This window comes from Diceros bicornis, chromosome 16, assembly GCF_020826845.1.
Source record: "Diceros bicornis minor isolate mBicDic1 chromosome 16, mDicBic1.mat.cur, whole genome shotgun sequence".
Lineage (NCBI taxonomy): Eukaryota > Metazoa > Chordata > Mammalia > Perissodactyla > Rhinocerotidae > Diceros > Diceros bicornis.
Window position 1 is genome coordinate 42,724,420 of NC_080755.1, and position 21,202 is coordinate 42,745,621.

The following is a 21,202-nucleotide window of genomic DNA, read 5'->3' on the forward strand; positions in this document are numbered from 1 at the left end:
CCCCCGAATTAGAGACAGACAGGTGAATACAGAGAATCACAACTTACCATAGCAGAAAGCCATGAGTAGAAACTTCTGTAGGAAGTTGGCTGGGTAGAAAGACCTGAACGGTAGTAGATGAATTGCTGGAGGCTCAGCGAGTTTAAGGGGACCCAGACTCTGAGAGATAAAAACTCTAAGAGGACCCAGTTATGGGGGCCCCCACACTTTTGTGAGTTTTACCTCCTGGAACTCCACCAGGTTCTCACAGTGAATATCAGAGAAAAATCCCCTCATGTTTACAGCAGAGGGAGGGAGAAAGGAACCATTTCGAAATACACCAGAGCCTTTTATTCTTCTTAACAAGGTTTGCCCTCAGGAGAAACTATTTAACCAGAGCCTAACCTGCTGGGCTTTTATCAGAACCTAAGTGACCTGGGAGAAGGGAAATACCCATCTCTGGACCACCTCTAGCCTTCCATGTGGGAAAAGGGAAACACCATAATCAAGGCTTCCAATGATGAGGGAGAGTCCAAACCCAAGGGCACTAGCACTAAAGATATAGAGGGAGAATCCCTTCCCCTGCTTACTTGGATTTTTATGGCTTGGTACTGAGCAGTTATTACCACAAAGGCTCAAACCCAATGCAAAACACTAGAGCAGGCCCCACTCCTCTATAAGATTGGTATGGTCCAATGAGTCTATCACTTCTTTGAACATAGCAACCCAGGTGACTCAGATTTCATCTCCAGTCCTAAAGAGGCCCCAAATGACCCTGAATCCAGATAATTCTTCTTACAGGGATCACCCCTCACATTACAGGGCCATGCTCCTCTACTTTGTGGGGACCTCCCAAACTATTCAGGAGGCCCTGGAAGGAGTAGACGTGGTGGCCTGCCGTGAAGGAGACGCTTACTCAGACTCCTAGATTTTACAGTACCAATGCGGCCCACAACCCCAAGCCCAGGCTTCATGTGCCAGGCCCTGCAGCCCACCTTGCAGAGCACCCTTCCCACCTCCTGGTCCTGGAGCTTCCACGCCAAACATGTCAGGAAGCAATGCCTGGGAGGGCCTTGTACTGGCAGCTCCACCAATTAGGGGTCAACAATGATCTTATATTTGGACAGCCCTGGAGTAAGCTCCTGTCTTTAAAACAAGTGATTACCTCACTGCAGAGCCCAGTGTTAATGTCCCAGAGACCTTCAGAGAGTCCCAAGGCTCCCGCTGCCCTGAACAGGCTTGGCAGCCCCCAGAGAATTACCCTGGGGACTTGGCAGCTCCTTGAGCGTGTCCCACCTCCACGGGAACAAAGGCAATAACTAGACATTCCCGGCTCTATTAGACACAGAAGCCCAAGTCATGGTGATTCCAGGTAACCCTTCTAAATTCCCCAAGATAACCTCATATAGCCTATAAGGCATAGTGGGTAAGTCTGTAAAGGGAGTGCAAATTAAGCTAGAACTGTCTATTAGCACTATATTTCTAAAACAGTTGCCAGTGGCGGTGGCCCTCCTGGGTCTCTCCTTTCCTATTATAGATATGGATGACCTCACCCACTGAAATGCTTAGTGGAATAAACCCAAATTCCTGGCAATTCTCGTGGGAATTGCCAAATGGGAACCTGTCCAATCGCCTCGTCAGTGAAAACGGTAAATACACCACAAAACTGGCTGATGCAAGGTACGAAGGGCCTTTGGCCCATCGTTAGAGCTGTGTTTGACACTGGGGTCATTAGGCCCACTATCTCACCCTTTAATAGACCTATCTGGCCAGTGTTAAAACCAGCCACCAATGAATGGAGATTAACAATTGACTATCAAAACTTAGATGAACAAGATCCTGCCGTTAAGGCTTCCATTCCCAATACTATAGAGATGGTAGATGATATCCAGTAGGCTCAGGGCCCCTACTTTGCTGTCCTAGACTTAGCCAACGTGTTTTATTTGGTCCTGATAATTGAAGACTCACAACCTCAATTTGCATTCACTTTCAAGGGTACCCAGTATACCTTTACTTGGTTGCCCATGGGTTATCTAAATATCCCTGCCATAGCACATAACCTATGGCAACAAGATATAAATTCACTCAAACTAACTCACTGCTGCCTTTGGCATTATATAGATAACATTCTACTATGGAAGCCCTCTGAGGATGCCATCTGGAAAGACTTATACCTAGTAACACATTTACAGCAGAGAGGATGGGCCATTGCCCTGTATAAGATCCAAGGATGAGCCACTTTTGTCAGGTCCCTGGGCATAGCGTGGTCAGCTAAGGGCCAAGAAATTCCTCTCGTTGTAAAACATCAACTCTTCACAATCAAGCCTCCCCCTACATATGGCAGGCACAATACATACTAGGTTACTTCACCTTTTGGAGGCAACATGTTCCATACTTATCCATTCTGCTTAGGCCTATTTATGCCATTACATGCAAACTGGCTTCTTTCCATTGGGGAGAACTTCAAAAAACTGCCTTATAGGTGGCCTAGCAAGGCATACAGCAGACCTTGTCCTTAGTCCCTCTGGGCTCAGACTTCCAAGTTGAATCACTGGCGATGCCTGATTATGCCTCATAGAGTCTCTGGACCAAGCATAGCTCTACCTGGCTGCCCACAGGGTTCTGAACCAAATGTCTGCCCCAGACAGCAGCCCGGTACATGCCACCAGAGCACTAAATCTTGGCAGCCTACTGGGCCCTTTCAGAGACAAAGGCATTAACAAGCTAGCGGCCTGTACTGCTTTGCACACAAGTCCCCATCTTGCCTTGGGTCAGGGATTCAACCCAGCAGCGGCTGGCAAGGCCACTGAGGCCTCACTGTTAGAATGGAAATGGTACCTTCAGGAAAGGAATAAATCTGATGTCAAGGGTCTTTCCAAATTACAGGAGGATGTGACTTCCTCCATGATAAGCCCCTTGCTCACTGACATTGAGGTGCAGCTAGTGGCACCCCCACTGCCGGCCCCTCTAGCAGTGTGGGGAGGCCCTTGAGACCAACTGTCTGATAGGGAAAGGGAGTTGGTGTTCTTCACCAACGGCAGCACCACCATTGTAGGCAATGCAGCCCACTGGAAGACCATGGCATATTCCTAGTTGAGGAGGGTTCTCCTGGCTCAGCCCAACTGGCAGAGTTGGTAGCAGTGCATCTGGATCTACAACAGGCCATAATAATGCAACTCCTATGGGCACACATTTTTACTCATTCCTGGGTGGTTGCCAACGGGCTCACAGTCTGGTCTGGACAATGGCAAAAGGATAAGTTTATGATTCAAAGAAAGCCTATATGGGGTGCCTCCATTTGGAAAGAAATTGCACGCCTGTTCCAAGGCTCCGCATGAGCCACCTCCTAGACTACCAAACAGAACCCTCAACGCAACTATTCTTCCAGTGCCATACTCACAAGCAGAGTGGGCCCATATTACATCAGGCCATATGGGAGTGACAGGACTCACTGCTTGGGCACACAGGCGTAGCATCCCCCTTACCATGGTTCTAGACAAAGAAGTGGTAGATAATTGCCCCCTTTGCTCCCAAACAAAACTCTGGAAGGCTCCCAGGTGAGGACATATGTCCTGGGCAACAGACTCTACTCCAGACGCATATTGATGTTATCAGGCAGCTGCCACCCTTCACAGAACCTAATAGGTATGCAACCACCATTGTGGATACCTTCAGTGGATGCCTGCTGGTTGCTTCCCATCATGTAATCTCCTTCTTAACCAGGTATGTGTGTGTTTATCCCCTTTGGCCCACCAGACATCATAGATTCAGATCAAGGTACCTATTTCAACTCCTAAATTGTTCTGTCATGAGCTCTAGAATATGGAATCTTGTGGAATTTCCACCTAGCTTAACAGCCCCAAGCAGCTGGATTTATAGAAAGGCACAGTGGCCTACTCAAAGACATGTTCCTCAAGCTTTTAAACAGTAAGTGGCTCCCCAAGCGGACAGAATTTTTGTCCCAGGCTCTAATACTACTTAACTCCCAGCCTTCAGATCTCCAAATCCCACACACCTACTATCCGTCTCCTCCAAAGACTCTCCTGCTAGTACTTAAAGAGAACCCCCACTCCTTTGACATTAGAGAGGACATCATTCACATCCGCTCACCAGATGAATCTCCCCTTCCCATTTGATGTTTTGATTGTCTCTCCATCTTCCACATGTTCAGCCATCCTATGGTGCAGTTGTTCACCTGGCTAATTTTGTTCCAGTATATCTCCTGAGACATGGTTAGGCCTGAGGGGTCTACCAGCAACCCTATTATCCAGGCTGTACACAATAAGAGTAATAGCCACAACCCAAAGCATTTGCATTTGGCTAGCTTGCGGGGGCCTCCTTTGGGACCAACAATCTGGATACTGACCAAAGGCAGGGTGTAGTTGCATTAGAGTAAGAGATTGTTTACCTCTTCTAAGGTTGGGTAGGGGCTGATAAAGGCCGCTAGATCCCAGAGTCGTTTTTGGATTTCATTTCCTAAGGTGGCTGACATCCACTAGGCAGAGGGCCTCTTTTCCTCTCTCTGAGATCCACACAGTTCCATTAGTGGGTCCTGGAGCTATAATTTCAAACTCTTGCAAAATTTGTGATGCATTTAGTTTAATTAACCAGCCTTTATAACACGAAAAGCAAGGCAAATCTGGTGGCCTTAGGTTTGTGGCTGGTACTGGGTTATCGTCTGGGCCAACAAAATCTGTATAATCATGATCTCTAAGCAATTGAGCAGGGGTTTGTCCACTCAGACTCTCTATTATAAGAGGATCATATTGCACAATCTCATCCTGTACAGTTATCACCTCTTACTGATGAATAATGCTTCATTTGTATTCTGTTGTGGATCAGACTCAAAGGGGCAGGAACAGGTACAGTTGACCAGTCTGCAAGCTGTCTGTGGAGATGACCCCTATTATCACAACACTGTTACCTTTAATATTCCACCCACTTTTACCTTCCCAGCATCCCTCTGCTAGAGACATCCCGTTCTCGTACCAAAAAATCTATTCTTATCCCTATCATGTTGGGACTATCACCACTGGACTAGCAGGCATAGGAGCTGCCACCCTAGTCCAGAAAGATCAAAATAAGCCACCCAGCAGTTATCAGTTACCCCAACCAACTACATACAGAAAACACACCATGATGCAACAAAAGTATGACTCACTAGCACAAATGGTGATGGATAATCAACTGGCATTAGATTTTCTATTGGCTAAACAGGGTGGAATCTGTTCTATACAGGGCATCTCTTGCTGCATGTACATTAGCAACTCAGAACAAGTACAGGCCAACCTCCAGAAGATGTCTCAAGAGATACAGGTCATGCATAATGTAACCAAAAATTTCAACAAATTCCCACACTCCAAGGTCCCTGATTTGTTCTCATGGCTCTCGCCATGCACCTGGGGGCAATGGCTAAGAACTGGATTCTAAACAATAACGAGTCTATTCATCACAGGCTTCACCATCATTGCCTCAGTTAAATTTGCTTTACAATGGCTTCAGAAAATAATATCTATGTCCTTTAACATATCTGCTATACAAGTGATTGCATTCCTGATGCCAAGGCATCACAGGATAGATTGTTGAGAGTTCAGCTCAGGTACTCTATGGTATTGCTCCTTCGGCATCTATTTCATTTGGTCAAGTGGCCTGCAGTGACCTTAAATTGACAGTAGCCTCTCATATAAGTGCATGCCCTAGATAGCAACCCACAGAGTCACAAGCAAATGTAAGTTCCTGATGTGACTTCCTCAACAGCCTCAGTGATCAATAGTTTCCCCTGCCTCCCAATGCCTTCCCCTTATGTGCTCCTTAGATAAAACACCCATGGGGCTTTCCAAAACCCTGATCTTTTGGTTTGAATTGTCCAATCCAGACTTAGCCTGGGAACCCTAAAGCACTCTACCCATGGGCCCCATTAAGGGCATGTGTGCCAGGTGCTGCCTCTCTCTATCTGTACTCTACCTTTACCTCCCTGTGTGGACCCAGGAGGCATGCTGTGTACTTTCTCCAGGACCTGTGAGTAATAAACTTCTCTGTTTCAATTTCTCTTGTGGCCTGTTGTTGAACTGTTTCTCACCATTCAGTACCTTGTACTACACTTAATAAGTGTTAACTTGACAAATTCATAACATATGCAACAAAAGCAATGCTTAGAGGGAAATTTGCAGCAGTTAATACATATATTAGGAAAGAAAAAAGAAATAAAATCAATAATCTAAGCTTCCACCTTAGGAAACTAGAAAAAGAAGAGCAAATTAAATCTAAAGTAAACAGAAAAAATGAAAAAAACTTGAGCAGAAATCAATGAAATTGAAAACAGGAAATCAAAAGAGAAAACCAGTGAAAGCAAAGGTAGTTCTGTGAAAAGATCAATAAGACTTTAGCCAGACTAAGAAAGAAGGAGAGAGGACAAAAATTACTAATATCAGAAATGAAAGAGAGGACACCACTGCAGATCCTACAGATGTTAAAAGGATAAGAAAGAAATACTATGAACAACTCTATTTCCACAAATTTGATAACCTAGAGAAAATGGACCAATTCTTTGAATGAAACAATCTGCCAACATTCACACAAGAAGAAAAGGACAATCTGAATAGGCCTATATCTATTAGTAAAAAAACTGAATTAATAGTTAATAACCTTCTTAAACAGAAATCACCAGGCCCAGATGAGTTCACTGCTGAATTCTACCGAATATTTAAGGAAGAAATTATGCCAATTCTCTACAATCTCTTTCACAAGATAGAAGCAGAAGGAATACTTCTTAACTCATTCTGCGAAGCTAGAATTATCTTAATACAAAAAGCAGATAAAAACATTACTGGAAAAGAGAACTATATATTAGTATCTCTCATGGACATAGATGTAAAAATCCTCAACAAAGTATTAGTAAATCAAATTCAATAATGTATAAAAAGAATTATAGGGTCCCGCCCCATGGTGCAGTGGTTAAGTGCGTGTGCTCCGCTGCTGGCAGCCTGGGTTTGGATCCTGGGCACGCACCGATGCACTGCTCGTTAGGCCATGCTGTGGCGGCGTCCCATATAAAGTGGAGGAAGATGGGCACAGATGTTAGTCCAGGGCCAGTCTTCCTCAGTAAAAAGAGGAGGATTGGAGTGGATGTTAGCTCAGGGCTGACCTTCTTCACACACACACAAAAAAGAATGATACACCACGACCAAGTAGGATTCATCCCAGGTATGTAAGGCTGGTTCAACATTCGAAAATCAATTAATGTAATCCATCACATCAACAGACCGAGAAAAATCATAGGATCATATCAATAGATACAAAAAAAAATTTGACAAAATCCGACACCAATTCATGTTAAAAAGTCTCATTAAACTAGGAATAGAGAGGAACATCCTCAACTTGATAAAGAAAATCTACAAAAACCTACAACTAATATCATACTTACTGGTGAGAAACTAGCAGCTTTCCCTCTAAACTCCGGTACAAGCAAGAATGTCCCCTTTCAGCACTCATTTTTAACATTGTACTAGAAGTTCTAGCTAATGCAATAAGACAAGAAAAGGAAACAAAAGGTATATTGATTGCGAAGAAAGAAATAAAACTGTCTTTGTTCACAGATAACATGATGGTCTACGTAGAAAATCTGAAAGAACCGATAAAAACCTCCTAGAACTAATAAGCAATTAAAGCAAGGTTACTGGATACACAGTTAATATACAAAAGTTAATTTCTTTCCTATATACCAGCAATGAAAAAGTAGAATTTGAAATTAAAAACACAATACCATTTACATTAGCACCCAGAAAAATGAAATACACAGGTATAAATCTAACAAAATATGTACATGATCTATATGAGGAAAAGTACAAACCTCTGATGAAAAAAATCAAAGAAGAACTAACTAAACAGAGAGATATTCCATGCTCATGAATAGGAAGACTCACTATTGTCAAGATGTCAGTTCTCTCCAACTTGATCTTTAGATTCAATACAATCTCAATCAAAATTCCACCAAGTTATTTCATGGTTATTGACAAACTTATTCTAAAGTTTATATGGAGAGGCAAAAGATCCAGAATAGCCAACTCAATATTGAAGGACAAGAACAAAGTCAGAGGACTGACACTACCCAACTTCAAGACTTACTATAAAGCTACAGTAATCAAGACCTTATGGCACTGGTGAAAGAACAGACAAATAGATCAACTGAAACATAGAGAGCCCAGAAATAGACCCATATAAATATAGTCAACTGATCTTTGACAAAGGAACAAAGGCAATACAATGAAGCTAAGAGAATCTCTTCAACAAATGGTGATGAAACAACTAGACACCCACATGCAAAAAAATAAATCTAGACACTGACCTTACACTCTTCACAAAAATTAACTCAAAATGGATCACAGACCTAAATGTAAAACACAAAACTATAAAACACCTAGAAGATAACATAGGAGAGAATCTAGATGACCTTGGGTTTGGCAATGAGTTTTTAGATACAACACCAAAGGTACAATTTGTGAAAGAAAGAACTGATAAACTGGACTTCATTAAAATAAAAAATTTTGCTCTGTGAAAGACACTCTCAGGAGAATAAGACAAGCCACAGATTAGGAGAAAATATTTGCAAAAGACATATCTGATAAAGGACCGTTATCTAAAACATACAAAGAATGCTTAAAACTCAAAAATAAGAAAACAAACAACCCAATTAAGGTTGGGGGCTGGTTGCCAGGAGAATCAACCATGTGATTAGAGGGTTAGAAGTTTCAGTCCCACCCCTCTGACCTCTGGGGAGGGGAGAGGGGCTGGAAGTTGAATCAATCACCAATGGCCAATGATTTAATCAATCATGCCTATGTAATGAAGCCTCCATAAAAAACCAAAAGGAGAGGGTTCAGAGAGCTTTCAGGCTGGGGAACCAGAACACTTCCATGTGCCACTTTGCCAGGCCCTAAACTTCATGAAGACAGAAGCTCCTTTATTTAGGACCTCACACTATGTATCTCATCATCTGGCTGTTAATTTGTATTCTTTAATACCCTTTGTAATAAACTGGTAACATAGTGAGTAAATGGGTTTCCTGAGTTCTGTGAGTTGCTTTAGCAAATTAATTGAACCCAAGGAGGGGGTCATAGGAACTTCTGATTTATAGCCAGTGGTTCAGAAGTACAGGTAACAACCTGGACTTGTTCTTAGTATCCTGAGTTGGACGGGGTTTTTGGAAGCTCCAATTTGTAGTGGGTCAGTCCAAAGCCCAGGTAACAACTTGGGCTTTTGACTGGCATCTGAAGTGGAGGGAGGTCTTGTGGGACTGACCCCTTTCCCTGTGGAATCTGATGCTATCTCCAGGTAAATAGTGTTAGAATTGAGTTGAATTGTAGGACACCCAGCTGGTGTCCTGAGCATTGCTTGGTGGCATAGGGGGAAAACCTTCCCTCTACACATTGGAATTGGGTTCAGAAGCCTTAATGCTCCACACTACACATCATTAGGGAAATGCAAATTAAAACAGCAATGAGATACCACTACACACCTATTAGAATGGCCAAAGTCCAGAACACTGACAACCCCAAATGCTGGCAAAGATGTGGAGCAAGAGGAACTCTCATTCATTGCTGGTGGGATTGCAAAATAGTACAGCCACTTTGGAAGACAGTTTGGCAGTTTCTTATAAAACTAAATATACTCTTACCATATGATCCAACGATCAGGATCCTTGGTATTTATCCAAATTTTTATGTCCACACAAAACCTGCACACAGATGTGTTCAGCAACTTTATTCATAATCACTAAAATTCGAAAGCAACCAAGGATGTCCTTCAGTAGGTAATGGATAAATAAACTGTGGTACATCCACACAATGGAATGTTACTCAGCGCTAAAAGGAAATGAGCTATTAAGCCATGAAAAGATATGGAGGAAACTTAAATGTATATTACTTAGTGAAAGAAGCCAATCTGAAAAGGCTACATACTACATGACTCCAACTATATGAAATTCTGGAAAAGGCAAAACTATGGAGACAGTAAAAATATCAATAGTTTCCAAGGATTTGGGGTGGGGGGAGGGATGAACGGGTGGAGCACAGAGGATTTTCAGGCCATCAAAATTACTCTGTATGATACTCTTTTGGTGGATACATGTCATTATACATTTGTCCAAACCCATAGAATGTACAACACTAACAGTAAACTGTAATGTAAACTATGAACTTTGGGTAATAATGAGATGTCAATGTAGGTTCAGCAATTGTAACAAATGTACCACTCTGATGGGGGGAATGTTGATAATGCAGGAGGCTATGCATGTGTTGGGGCAGGAGGCATATAGGAAATTTCTGCATCTTCTGCTCAACATTGCTGTCAACCTAAAACTGCTCTAAAAAATAAAGTCTACGAAAGAAAAATAGTACCTATAGGAAAAGCACAACAGCCTTAAGAGTTCAATACAAATTTCAAAGGAATAGACAGTTAAAAAAAATACTGGAATACTTTACTTTCTTTGCCTGACAAAACGTTACATATCCTTTAAGGTCCAACTCAAATACCACTTTCTCAGTGATGCCTTCCCCAACTGCAGGCATACTTAATCACTCCATTTCCTGCAATCCCGTCTTGCTATCACAATGGAGTTCTCAAAATTCAGTGAGCATCAGAATCACCTGGGGGAGTTTGTTAAAACATAGATTTCTTGCTCCTGCCAAGATTTGGATTTGGAGATTCTGATTCTGGAGCCTATGAATTTCTATTTCTAACACCATCTCAGCTGATGCTGATGCTGATGCTGTGGGTTTGTGGACCGGACTTACAGTAGCACTGTTATGGTTCATATTGCATGAGGCTGGCTCCCGTTAGACTGAGAGCTCAACAAGAAATCTCATTCAGCACATAGTAGGCACTGAATAAACATCTTACTCTTTTTTGCTTCTTTTTATCAGCCTCTTCCTCTAAGTCTTGAAGGGACATTTGCATGAGCTTCATGTTCAAGTCCCACTCCTCTCTGTATTCCTGCTGAATATGCTCTATCTTCTCTTGGAGGGCTTTTTGCAAAGCGGTCCTAATTTCCTGTTTTTTCTTCTGTTTCTTTAGCTTATCCTGTTCATTCTCAAGTTTCACCTGCGCTTTGTCGATTTCCTGAGGTAAAACAGTAATGAAGATCATGCATCAATATAGTTGGACAAAACAAATACATTTCATTTAAGAGATGAGAATAAAGGATTTCTTGGAAATACACACCTGGATTGCTGAGATAGCAACAAGGCTGTGAAATTATGAAATTGCTGTGCATATGTGTATGTGTGTGTGTGTGATTACAAAGTAATAGTTGTGGAGTTCAAAATGCAGAAAAGCATAAAGAGAAATCACCTTTAACCCTAGTACCCATCACCCACCACCACTCTCAACATTTCAGTGTATTGGCCTTCTAGACTTGACTCTTCTATGCACATCTGCACATCTAGATTTGGATATCCTATTAAGCAGCAATAAGAGTCTACAAATGGAAATGTGCACATCAGCTAAATATACAAAATTAAATTTTAAGCATTCTGTTCTTTAAAAGTATTCTCCCATTCCTCTCATTTTCTTATCTTTCTGACCCTCCCGGCTGGCTTAATTGCCTGGCCAACCAAGCAGTTTTAACAGGGGCACCAATGCAGTTGGGCATTGTAGGTTTGGTAAAAAATCTGGGAATGTTATAAACATTAGTCCTCCTACCAGAGACAGCTGAACTCTTCTGGAGGGATAAGTACTTGCCCAACTAGGACAGGAGATGACGTAGTGAGGATGGGACACAATTCCCAATTTCACTTGATTTAATCAAGACTCACAACAGCCATGATTACTATGATTAGTGGTTTGTGAGAGGGGAGTTATATGCTAGACTTTTCCATTAATGCCATGAGCAGTAAATCCACACTGAATGTGAAGGTCAAGCGAGATAATATAAGTGAAAATGCTCGGCTGTATCTAAGGAAAAGCAATGGGTATCAAACATGAAAGCCAGTGAAATGGCAGACAGCACTTTTTTAAAAGTAAAGTTGACTACACCAGGAGGAAGCAATCAGCCAAATCCAGACTATGAGATGATAGGGAGGGGATGGAGGAGAACTGTGCAAGATTAAGAGACCTAAAACCAGTTTACCATGTCTTGGTTTCACCAAGATAGTTCTGATTTTACACCTGTTGTGCTGATGTAATGAATTTATTCCACCCTTTCAATCTCAAATGTGTCCTGGTTTGAATGATAAAAAGTCACTCTTTCTAAAAGAGACTAATAACAACCATGTTTGGATTCTGATTTAAATGTCAAATAATTTAGACAATGATGGAAACTTGACGAGGATTTTAGGTGATAAAAAGGAATGATTATTAATTTTTTCAGGTCTGATATTGGCATTGTGTAAGAAAATGTCCTTAATTATGTTGTTGTTGAGATGCATACTTGAGAGGTAATTAGGGAGAAATGACATGTCTGGGATTTGTTGTAAAACATAAAAATGGAGTGAGCGGGGAGGACAGAGGAAACCAGTACGGCAAATGTAATGGCTACTGAATCTGGAAGATGGGGGTTCATTGTTGCAATACTGTGATTTATAAGAAACATGTGTTTGGTCATTCAGATGACCAGAACACATTTCTCAGATATATTTGGTCTTCATCCACAGCTCCTGGCTCATAGCTCCAAAAACCCTCAGAATTTCCTGGGTGGTAAGAGCAATGGGAGCTCTTGTCCTCAGTTTCTGACCCCCACCTCCCACAAGGTGAGGGCTGGTTGCCAAGAGACCCAGCCATGTGATCAGAGGATTGGAACTTTCAGTCCCACTCAATGGCCAATGACTTAGTCAATCACAACTACATAATGAAGCCTCCATAAAAACCCAAAAGGACAGCTCATTAGCCCTTTCTCGCAGAGCTTCCACGTTGGGGAACCAGAATGCTTCCACATGCCACCGTGCCGGGCCCCAAGCTCCACGAGGACAGAAGCTCCTTTGTTTGGGACCTCGCCCTATGTATCCCTTCATCCAGCTGTTGATTCATATCTTTTAATATCCTTTGTAATAAATTGGTAATCTAGTAAGTACATAGGTTTTCCTGAGTTCTGTGAGTTGTTCTAGCAAATTAATCTAACCCAAGGAGGGGACTGTGGGAACCTTTAATTTATAGCCAGTCAATCAGAAGTACAGCTAATAACCTGGACTTGAGATTGGCATCCTGAGTTGGAGAGGGTTGTTGGAACCTGCAGTTTGTAGTGGGTCAGTCAGAAGCACAGGTAACAACCTAGGCTTGCAGCCGGCATCTGAAGTGGAGAGCAGTCTTGTGGAAGTGAGCCCTTTATCTGTGGAATCTGATTCTATCTCCGGGTAGACAGCGTCAGAATTGAGCTGAATTCTCGGACACCCTGCTGGCATCTGAGAACTGCTTGTTGGTGTGGGGAAGCCTCCACACATGTGTTGGAACTGGGTCCAGGAATTCTCTGCAATTGTACTCTCCACTTCTGTGCATTTGAAAATGTTCATAATAAGACATTAAAAAGGGTGGAATTCATATTAATTCTCAAAAATTACAAAATATTAGTGATAAAGAACATATCAGTGGCTGCCAGGAGTTAGGGTTGAGGGAGGTTATAACTATAAAGGAGCAGCTGGAAGGAGTTTCTTTGGATGATAGAACAGTTCTGTATCCAGATTTTGCTAGTGGTTACATAAATCTACACATCTGATAAAATTTCATAGAACTATATACCCATTCACCCAAAGAGTGCATGTAAAAACTAGTGAAATCCAGGGCTGGCCCGGTGGTATAGTGGTTAAGTTCGTGCGCTCTGCTTCGGTGGTCCGGGGTTCACAGGTTTAGATCCTGGGCACAGACCTACACACCGCTCATCAAGCCATGCTGTGGCAGCGTCCCACATACAAAATAGAGGAAGCATGGCACAGATGTTAGCTCAGGGACAATCCTCCTCAAGCAAAAAGAGGACGATTAGCAATAGACATTAGCTCAGGGCAAATCTTCCTCACCAAAAAAAAAAAAAAAAAAAAAAAACTGGTGAAATCCAAAGAGGGTTTTAGTTTAGTTAAATAAGGAATAACTTTAGTTGAAAGTACTACAGCAATGTTAATTTCCTGCTTTTTATAGTTATATATACATAGACATACATATAATGTTTGGTTATATAAGGGTACACAGGAACTCGCTACTATTTTTTGCAACTTCTTGTGAGTCTAAAATTATTTCCAAAAAATTTTTCGACAAATTTTTTTAAAGGAAGGTAGAAATAGAGATAGCTAAGTATAGTATAATAAAAAATAAATATTTGGCCTTTGTCCCCTGTTCCTGGCACATATCCCCTAAAACCCTTGGAATCTCCAAAGTGGTAAGATTGTCTTTTGTAGCCTAATGAGATGACTAGTGGCTGGAGCCCCTAAATAGCTTCAGGATGGGGGCTGGTAACCAGAAAGACCAAACCATGTGATTAGAGGGTTGGAACTTTGAGCTCCACCCATCGACTTCCAGGGAGGGGAAAGGGGCTAGAGATTGAGTTCGGTCACCAATGGCCTAGGATTTAATCAATCATGCCTACATAATGAAACCTCCATAAAAACCCCGAATGACAGGGTTTGGAGAGCTAGGCTGGTGAACACACTGAGGTGTTGAGAATATGGTATGCTCAGAGAGGGCATGGAAGTTCTGCGTACCGCCTCCCATTCCTTGCCCTATGCATCTCTTCCATTTGGCTGTTCCTGAGCTGTATCCTTTAACAATAAACTGGTTGTAGTAAGTAAAGCACTTTCCTGAGTTCTGTGAGTTATTTCAGCGAATTATCAAAAGTGAGGGGCATTCATGAGAACCTCTGACTTTACAGCCAAGTTGAACAGAAGTGTAGGAAACCTGGGGACCCACTACTTGCGATTGGCATCTGAAGTGGAGGCAGTCTTGAGGGACTGCGCCCTTAACCCTGTGGAGTCGGATGCTATCTCCGTGTAGCATCAGAATTGAATTGAATTGTTGGACACTTGGTGTCCACAGAGAATCATAGAATTGTTTGGTGTGAGAAAAAACCCCACACATTTGATGTCAGAAGTGTTGTGAGTAAAAATGGCTCATGGTATCTTACACCGGAGGATGGGTATATATAAGGCAGTTTGGGGGCCAGCATTTTGATTTTCTTAGAGAAGCTAAAATATTTAGACATCTTCTACTAAACTCTTCAAAAGAAAAGTCTCAAACCCAGAGAAGGCTTCTAGGGCTCTGAAATACTTTACCTTTGACATTTATTATGATTCCAAATTTCAATATTTGGGATTTCCCAGGAAAATAATACCTTTTTTCCTAAATTTAGTGGTATTGAAGTAACAGTTGCTGAAAGCTTTTTTATATACATATAAAATTGCTACTTTTTCCAGTGCTTTCATACATTTCCAGTGACAGCTCTAATTTCTATACAGTAGGGGATGTGAACTTGCTGGAATGAAATTATTGATGCTGGTGGACAGGGGGTCACTGTAGCTGTTGTATAGCACTTTGCATAGGATTTGGAAACTGTCAATTATCCACATCAAAGAATGGGGGGATGTTGCCAAATTGGCACTAGCCTTCCATGGCACTGCCAAAGATTATCCTATTTCATCCTCACAACAAAGGCAAGTGCTTCTTGCTTTATTTTTCAGATAAAGGAACTGAGTCACAGTAGTGAAGTCACTTGCCCTATACAATAGGATGGCACTGTTAACTAGACCTTGAAATCCAAGGCTCCAACCACGGTCTGTTGCCCTGTGAACCAGCCTGGGCCATCAGGCAAACTGTACAGTAACAGGCCTGCAAATGGTGGCGTATACTCACTGAGCTGATCATCCCATGACAAGCATTTTACAAAACCCACCACAAGGCGCGCCTCCTCTTCCTTCAGCCGCTGTGCTGCCTGCCTTTGCGCCTTGATGCTGGTGATCTGGGCATTCAGCCCAAGGCGTGTGTTCTCCACCAGCTCTTTCTGTCTCCTTGCCTCTTCGGTTTCTCGCTTTTCCTTGGCTAATCGGTCTTCCTCCCAGAGCTTTGAGAACATCTGCTCCTCCACCAGCTTTTGCCTTTTCAGCTCCTCATTAAACGCTATCTGTGCTTTCCGCTCCTCGCACACTTTCTTCTGATGGATACAAAACAATTCAACACGGAGCTCCTCGCAGCGTTCCCTGAAAGGAGAAGTTTAGAGTTAAAACCCAGCCTTTCATGAGACACTGCTCTATTTAGGCACATGTCTGCACAGTCAGACTCTGAAGTAAGAAAAGTAAAAGACCTGGATGTAGGCCATCTGAGCAGAGGAAACATGTGAGGGAGCAGCAGGGAGGGAGGCCCCATAACATCACAGACAAAATACAGGCACTGGAGTCAGGCAGAGCAGGCTTTCAATCCTAGTTGTGACATTTTCTTTGTGACCTTGGATCAAAAACTTGCCCTGTCTGTTCATCTGCAAAAGAACTGTCTTTAAAGGTTCTGGTAAGGATCAGAGGTAATGGCTATAAATACCTGGTAGATAATATGCGCTCAACAAATGATAACTATTATTACTACCATAAAGGAAATAGAAAAGGGACGGGTTCCTGCCATACTACAAGTGGATTAAGGCTTTGGTAGGAAGACACCTCGCATGCACATCCAAGGAAAGATCCAAGGGTAGAGTCAGCATATCATGGTGAGGCTCCCCCATTGCCCTGATTCCTGGCAGGGCACATGTCCACTGAAGGAGTTTCTGCATGGGTTGCAAGAACAGCCCTATTGTTGCCTTTTCACACACAGGCTTATGTCACTATTCAAGAAGAAATGCCCTTTCAGCAAGTGTTTACACCTCATCCTTTCTTTCAGTCTTAGTAATTCAAATTTCTTCAAAAGTTCTTCATTGATCCCATTTTTAATTTAAGAGCTGTGATATTCAACACTGTCTGCATTACTTTAGAATTACATAGGGATATTTTCAAAATCCCATTTTCCCCTTTCTCCCTCCCAGACCAGACTTGTTAAATCAGAATAACCAGGGGTAGGATGCAGGCATCTGTACTTTTCCAGAGCGCTCAGGAGGTTTTGGCATACAGCCAAGTTTGAGAATCTCTGATTGAAGGCAATGTTTGTAAACATCAAGTCTTCCTGGTTTCTAAATCAAATTCTGCACCAGGAAGCTGAAGTTTGGAGAATGGGCTCAATAAAGAACTTCTTAAGAAATTTGAGTTGCTAAGATTGAAAGAAAGGATGAGGTCTAAAGTCTTATTGCAAGAGTGGCCAATACCACACAAATTGACATTTATCAAATACTGTTGAGTACTGTTCACCATTTGATGGGTATTAGTCTCATTTCCCTAATTAAACTGGAATCTCTTTGAGGGCTGGGACTCAGGAACATACTTCAGGAATATATGTGCCAAACTACCTACCCAATGCCCAATAAATAATTATTGATTTAACTGATATATAATCATACTGATTAGCAACATAAATGATAACCAGCAGTTATCCATATTCTGTGGAAGGCTCAAAAAGGTAACAAGCTGAAATTGCTAGGTTACCGAAAAAACAAAATACACTTTAACACTGAAAAATTAATTCATCTGGGGCTGGCCCCGTGGCTTAGCAGTTAAGTGCGCGCACTCTGCTACTGGCGGCCCGGGTTCGGATCCCGGGCGCACACCGACCCACCGCTTTTCCGGCCATGCTGAGGCCAAGTCCCACATACAGCAACTAGACGGATGTGCAGCTATGACATACAACTATCTACTGGGGCTTTGGGGGAAAAATAAATAAATAAATAAAATTAAAAAAAAAAAAAGAAAAATTAATTCATCTGCCTGAAATTCATCAGTGAAATTTTCAGAACTGGCCACGATAAATTTAATTCAAGTCCTTCCCAATCCTATGATTCATACTCTCACAAAGTTATTGAATTAATTAAAAATCTAAAGCCTGGGGCTGGCCTGGTGGCATAGCAGTTAAGTTCATGCACTCTTCATCGGCAGCCCGGGGTTTGCAGGTTCAGATCCCAGGCACGGACCTACGCACTGCTTATCAAGCCATGCTGTGGCAGGTGTCCCACATATAAAGTAGAGGAAGATGGGCATGGATATTAGCCCAGGGCCAATCTTCCTCAGCAAAAAGAGGAGGATTGGCAACAGATGTTAGCTCAGGGCTAATCTTCCTCACACACACACACAAAAATCTAAAGCCTAAGAATAACAAGTATGGCTTATGATATTTTTTCTTTTTAAAAAAATTCTTTCTTCCTAAGTACAAAACTGAGACATGTTCATTGCAGAAAAACTGGAAAATATAGAGAAATATGAAGAAACTAAAAATAACTTAATCCTACTACCAAGAGATAACCACTATTAGCATGTTAATGTATTTCTTTCAGGTCTTATGTATGTGTGTTTTTACTAGAATTGGGATCATTCTGCATATCTATATCTGTATCTCCTTGTATCTTAATTTTTCCACCCACCATTATATTGAGAATGTTTCCTCATGAAATATTCTTTAAAATAATTTCTCACTTTAAAACTTTATTATAGTTTACCAAGCTGTGTAATACAGGCTGGAACCTATAAATCACAGTTTATTTAAACATTTCCCTATTTGATGAACATATAGGTTACTTCTGACCAGGCTACTTCTGAACATAGAGGTTACTACTTGACCATTTTATTATAATGTTGCAATGAACATTCTTAAATGCAGCTCTTTCTGCTTCTCTCTGATGATTTCCTTAAGGTAATTTCCTTCCTTAAGAAAAAAATCAAAGAGTACAAAAACATTGGTAAGGCAGTTGATGCATGCTGCCAAGAAAGCCTGAATCAACAGCATATGAAAGAGCCCATATCAAGTATTTCTTTAGGTCAGTAGGTCTTCAAAATTTTTTGATTATGTATACCTTTCAGTAAAAAAATTCTAAGCACTCACAAACAAATATGACTATTTATAAATTGTATGCAGTTATTACTATGTAACTATATTACAAAATTATTAAATATATGCAAAGATAAAAATTAAAAAGAAATGAGATAAACATCAAATATTTTCTCCCTACTTCCTAATGATTCACCCATTCACTTGACCTTGGGAACTCTCGATTTAGGGATGCTCACTTTTATCTACAGATAGATAGAATATCTATTTTCATGATAATAATCATTGATAAGGGGAAAAACTTTTGTTTGTGAGTGCTTTACGTGGTACTTTCACACATAAAATCTTATTTCATCCTCACAATTGCCTTACAACTTAGATGGGGCAGCAAGCATCATTCTGATTTTAGAGTTAAAGCAATCGAAACTCAGGGAGCCTAAGTATCTTCCCAAGCCACACAGCCAGTAGTAGTAATATCATTACCAACAGCTATTGAGAGAGCTTATTATTTGCCAGGCACTGTTCTAAGCACTTTACATGTATGAACTCTTGTGATCTTCATAACAACCAATGTTGCAACAAACACTATTGCAAGTTCATTATTATTATTATCCCTGGTTTACAGATGAGGAAATGGAGGCCCAGAGCAGTTAAGCATCTTATGTAAGTTCAGACATTTAATACAGTATGTGGTAAAGCTAGGACTGAAGACCTGCAGTCTGGTCCTGGAGTTTAAGTTCTTTGGTGCTTCATTATATCATGTCTGCCAGTAACTGACTGAGGCAAGACTACCCTCAGGTGTTCTGACCACACATCCTAGGTTATTCACTTAATAAAAACACCCCAAAACAAAAAATGCCTACCTTAATCTGGGATCCAATCACTAATTGTGTATAAATATAGGACATTTAAAAAGAAATTTCATGACGTTTCAAAAGCATGATCCATAAAAGAAATATTGATAAATTGGATTTCATCAAAGTTAAAAACTTTTTATCTGTGAAAGACCCTGTTAAGAGGATAAAAAAAAACAAGCTATGGACTAGGAAAAAATATTGCCAAACCACATATCCTACAAAGGACTCATAGCTAGAATATGAACTCTCAAAACTTAACAGCTAATCCAATTAGAAAATGGACAAAAGACATAAAGAGACATTTCACCAAAGAGGATACACAGATGGCAAATAAGCATATGAAAAGTTGTTCAACATCACCAGCCATTAGAGAAATGCCAATTAAGATCACAACGAGATCTCACTACACACCTCCGTTCCAATAGTGACAATATCAAAAGCTGGTAAGGATATGGAAATACTTGATCTCGTATACATTAGTGCTGGGAATATAAAACGGCATAACCACACTACAAACGACTTTGGCAGTTTCTAAAAAAAACAAACATACATATAAGACCCAGCAATTATCCTAGAAAAATGAAAAACACAGAAACCTGTATACAAATGTTCAAATTAGATTCAACTACAATAGTTAAAAACTAGAAACAACCAAAATGTCCTTCAATAAGTGAATGGTTTACACAAACTTGAGTATATCCATACAATGGAATACTACTCAGCAATAAAAAGGACAAACTAGCGTTACATGCAGCAATTTGGATGGACTTTAAAGGCATTATATTGAGTGAAAAAGCTAATCTCAAAAGAGCACATATTGTATGATTCCATTTATATACCATTCTTGAAATGATGAAATCATGGAGATGGAGAAGAGATTAGTGGTTGCCAAAGGCTAGGAATGATGGGGGTCAAAGTGGTGGGTGCGACTATAAAGGAGGTAGCATGAGGGAAATCTTTGTGGTGACAGAATAGTTCTGTATCTTAATTGTGGTGGTGGGTTAGATGGATCTACACGTGATAAAACGGCACAGAACTATACATTCACTTTGTACCAATGTCAATTCCTTGTTTAATATTGTATTATAGTTACATAAGATATAAACATTGGAGGAAACCGGGGTAAGGGTACAGGGGACCTCTGTATTATCTTCGTAATTTTTGTGACTATATAATTATTTAAAAATAAATTTTTTTTTTTTTTGGTGAGGAAGATCAGCCCAGTGCTAACATCTGCCAATCCTCCTTCTTTTTTTGCTGAGGAAGACTGGCCCTGGGCTAACATCCATGCCCATATGCATCCACTTTATATGGGATGCCATCACAGCATGGCTTGCCAAGTGGTGCGTCGGTGCACGCCTGGGATCCGAACCGGCGAACCCCGGGCCGCTGCAGCGGAGCACGCGCACTTAACCAGTTGCACCACCGGGCCAGCCCCCAAAATAAAAATTTTTTAAAAATGAAATCACTGGTTATCTTGTCATTATTATTTGTTTCATTTC

The 21,202-nt window shown here is 41.2% G+C and overlaps 1 protein-coding gene across 1 annotated transcript in view; it reads right to left on the reverse strand.

Annotated features, from left to right (window-relative positions):
• CFAP53 (cilia and flagella associated protein 53) overlaps nucleotides 1-21,202 on the reverse strand; it is a 45,333-nt gene that overhangs the window by 10,223 nt on the left and 13,908 nt on the right. The window contains exons 4-5 of the mRNA XM_058557140.1: nucleotides 15,842-16,145; nucleotides 10,876-11,094 (exon numbers count right to left, since the gene is read on the reverse strand). Of these exons, the coding sequence (XP_058413123.1) occupies nucleotides 10,876-11,094; nucleotides 15,842-16,145 (523 nt within the window). The remainder of the gene's footprint in view (nucleotides 1-10,875; nucleotides 11,095-15,841; nucleotides 16,146-21,202) is intronic.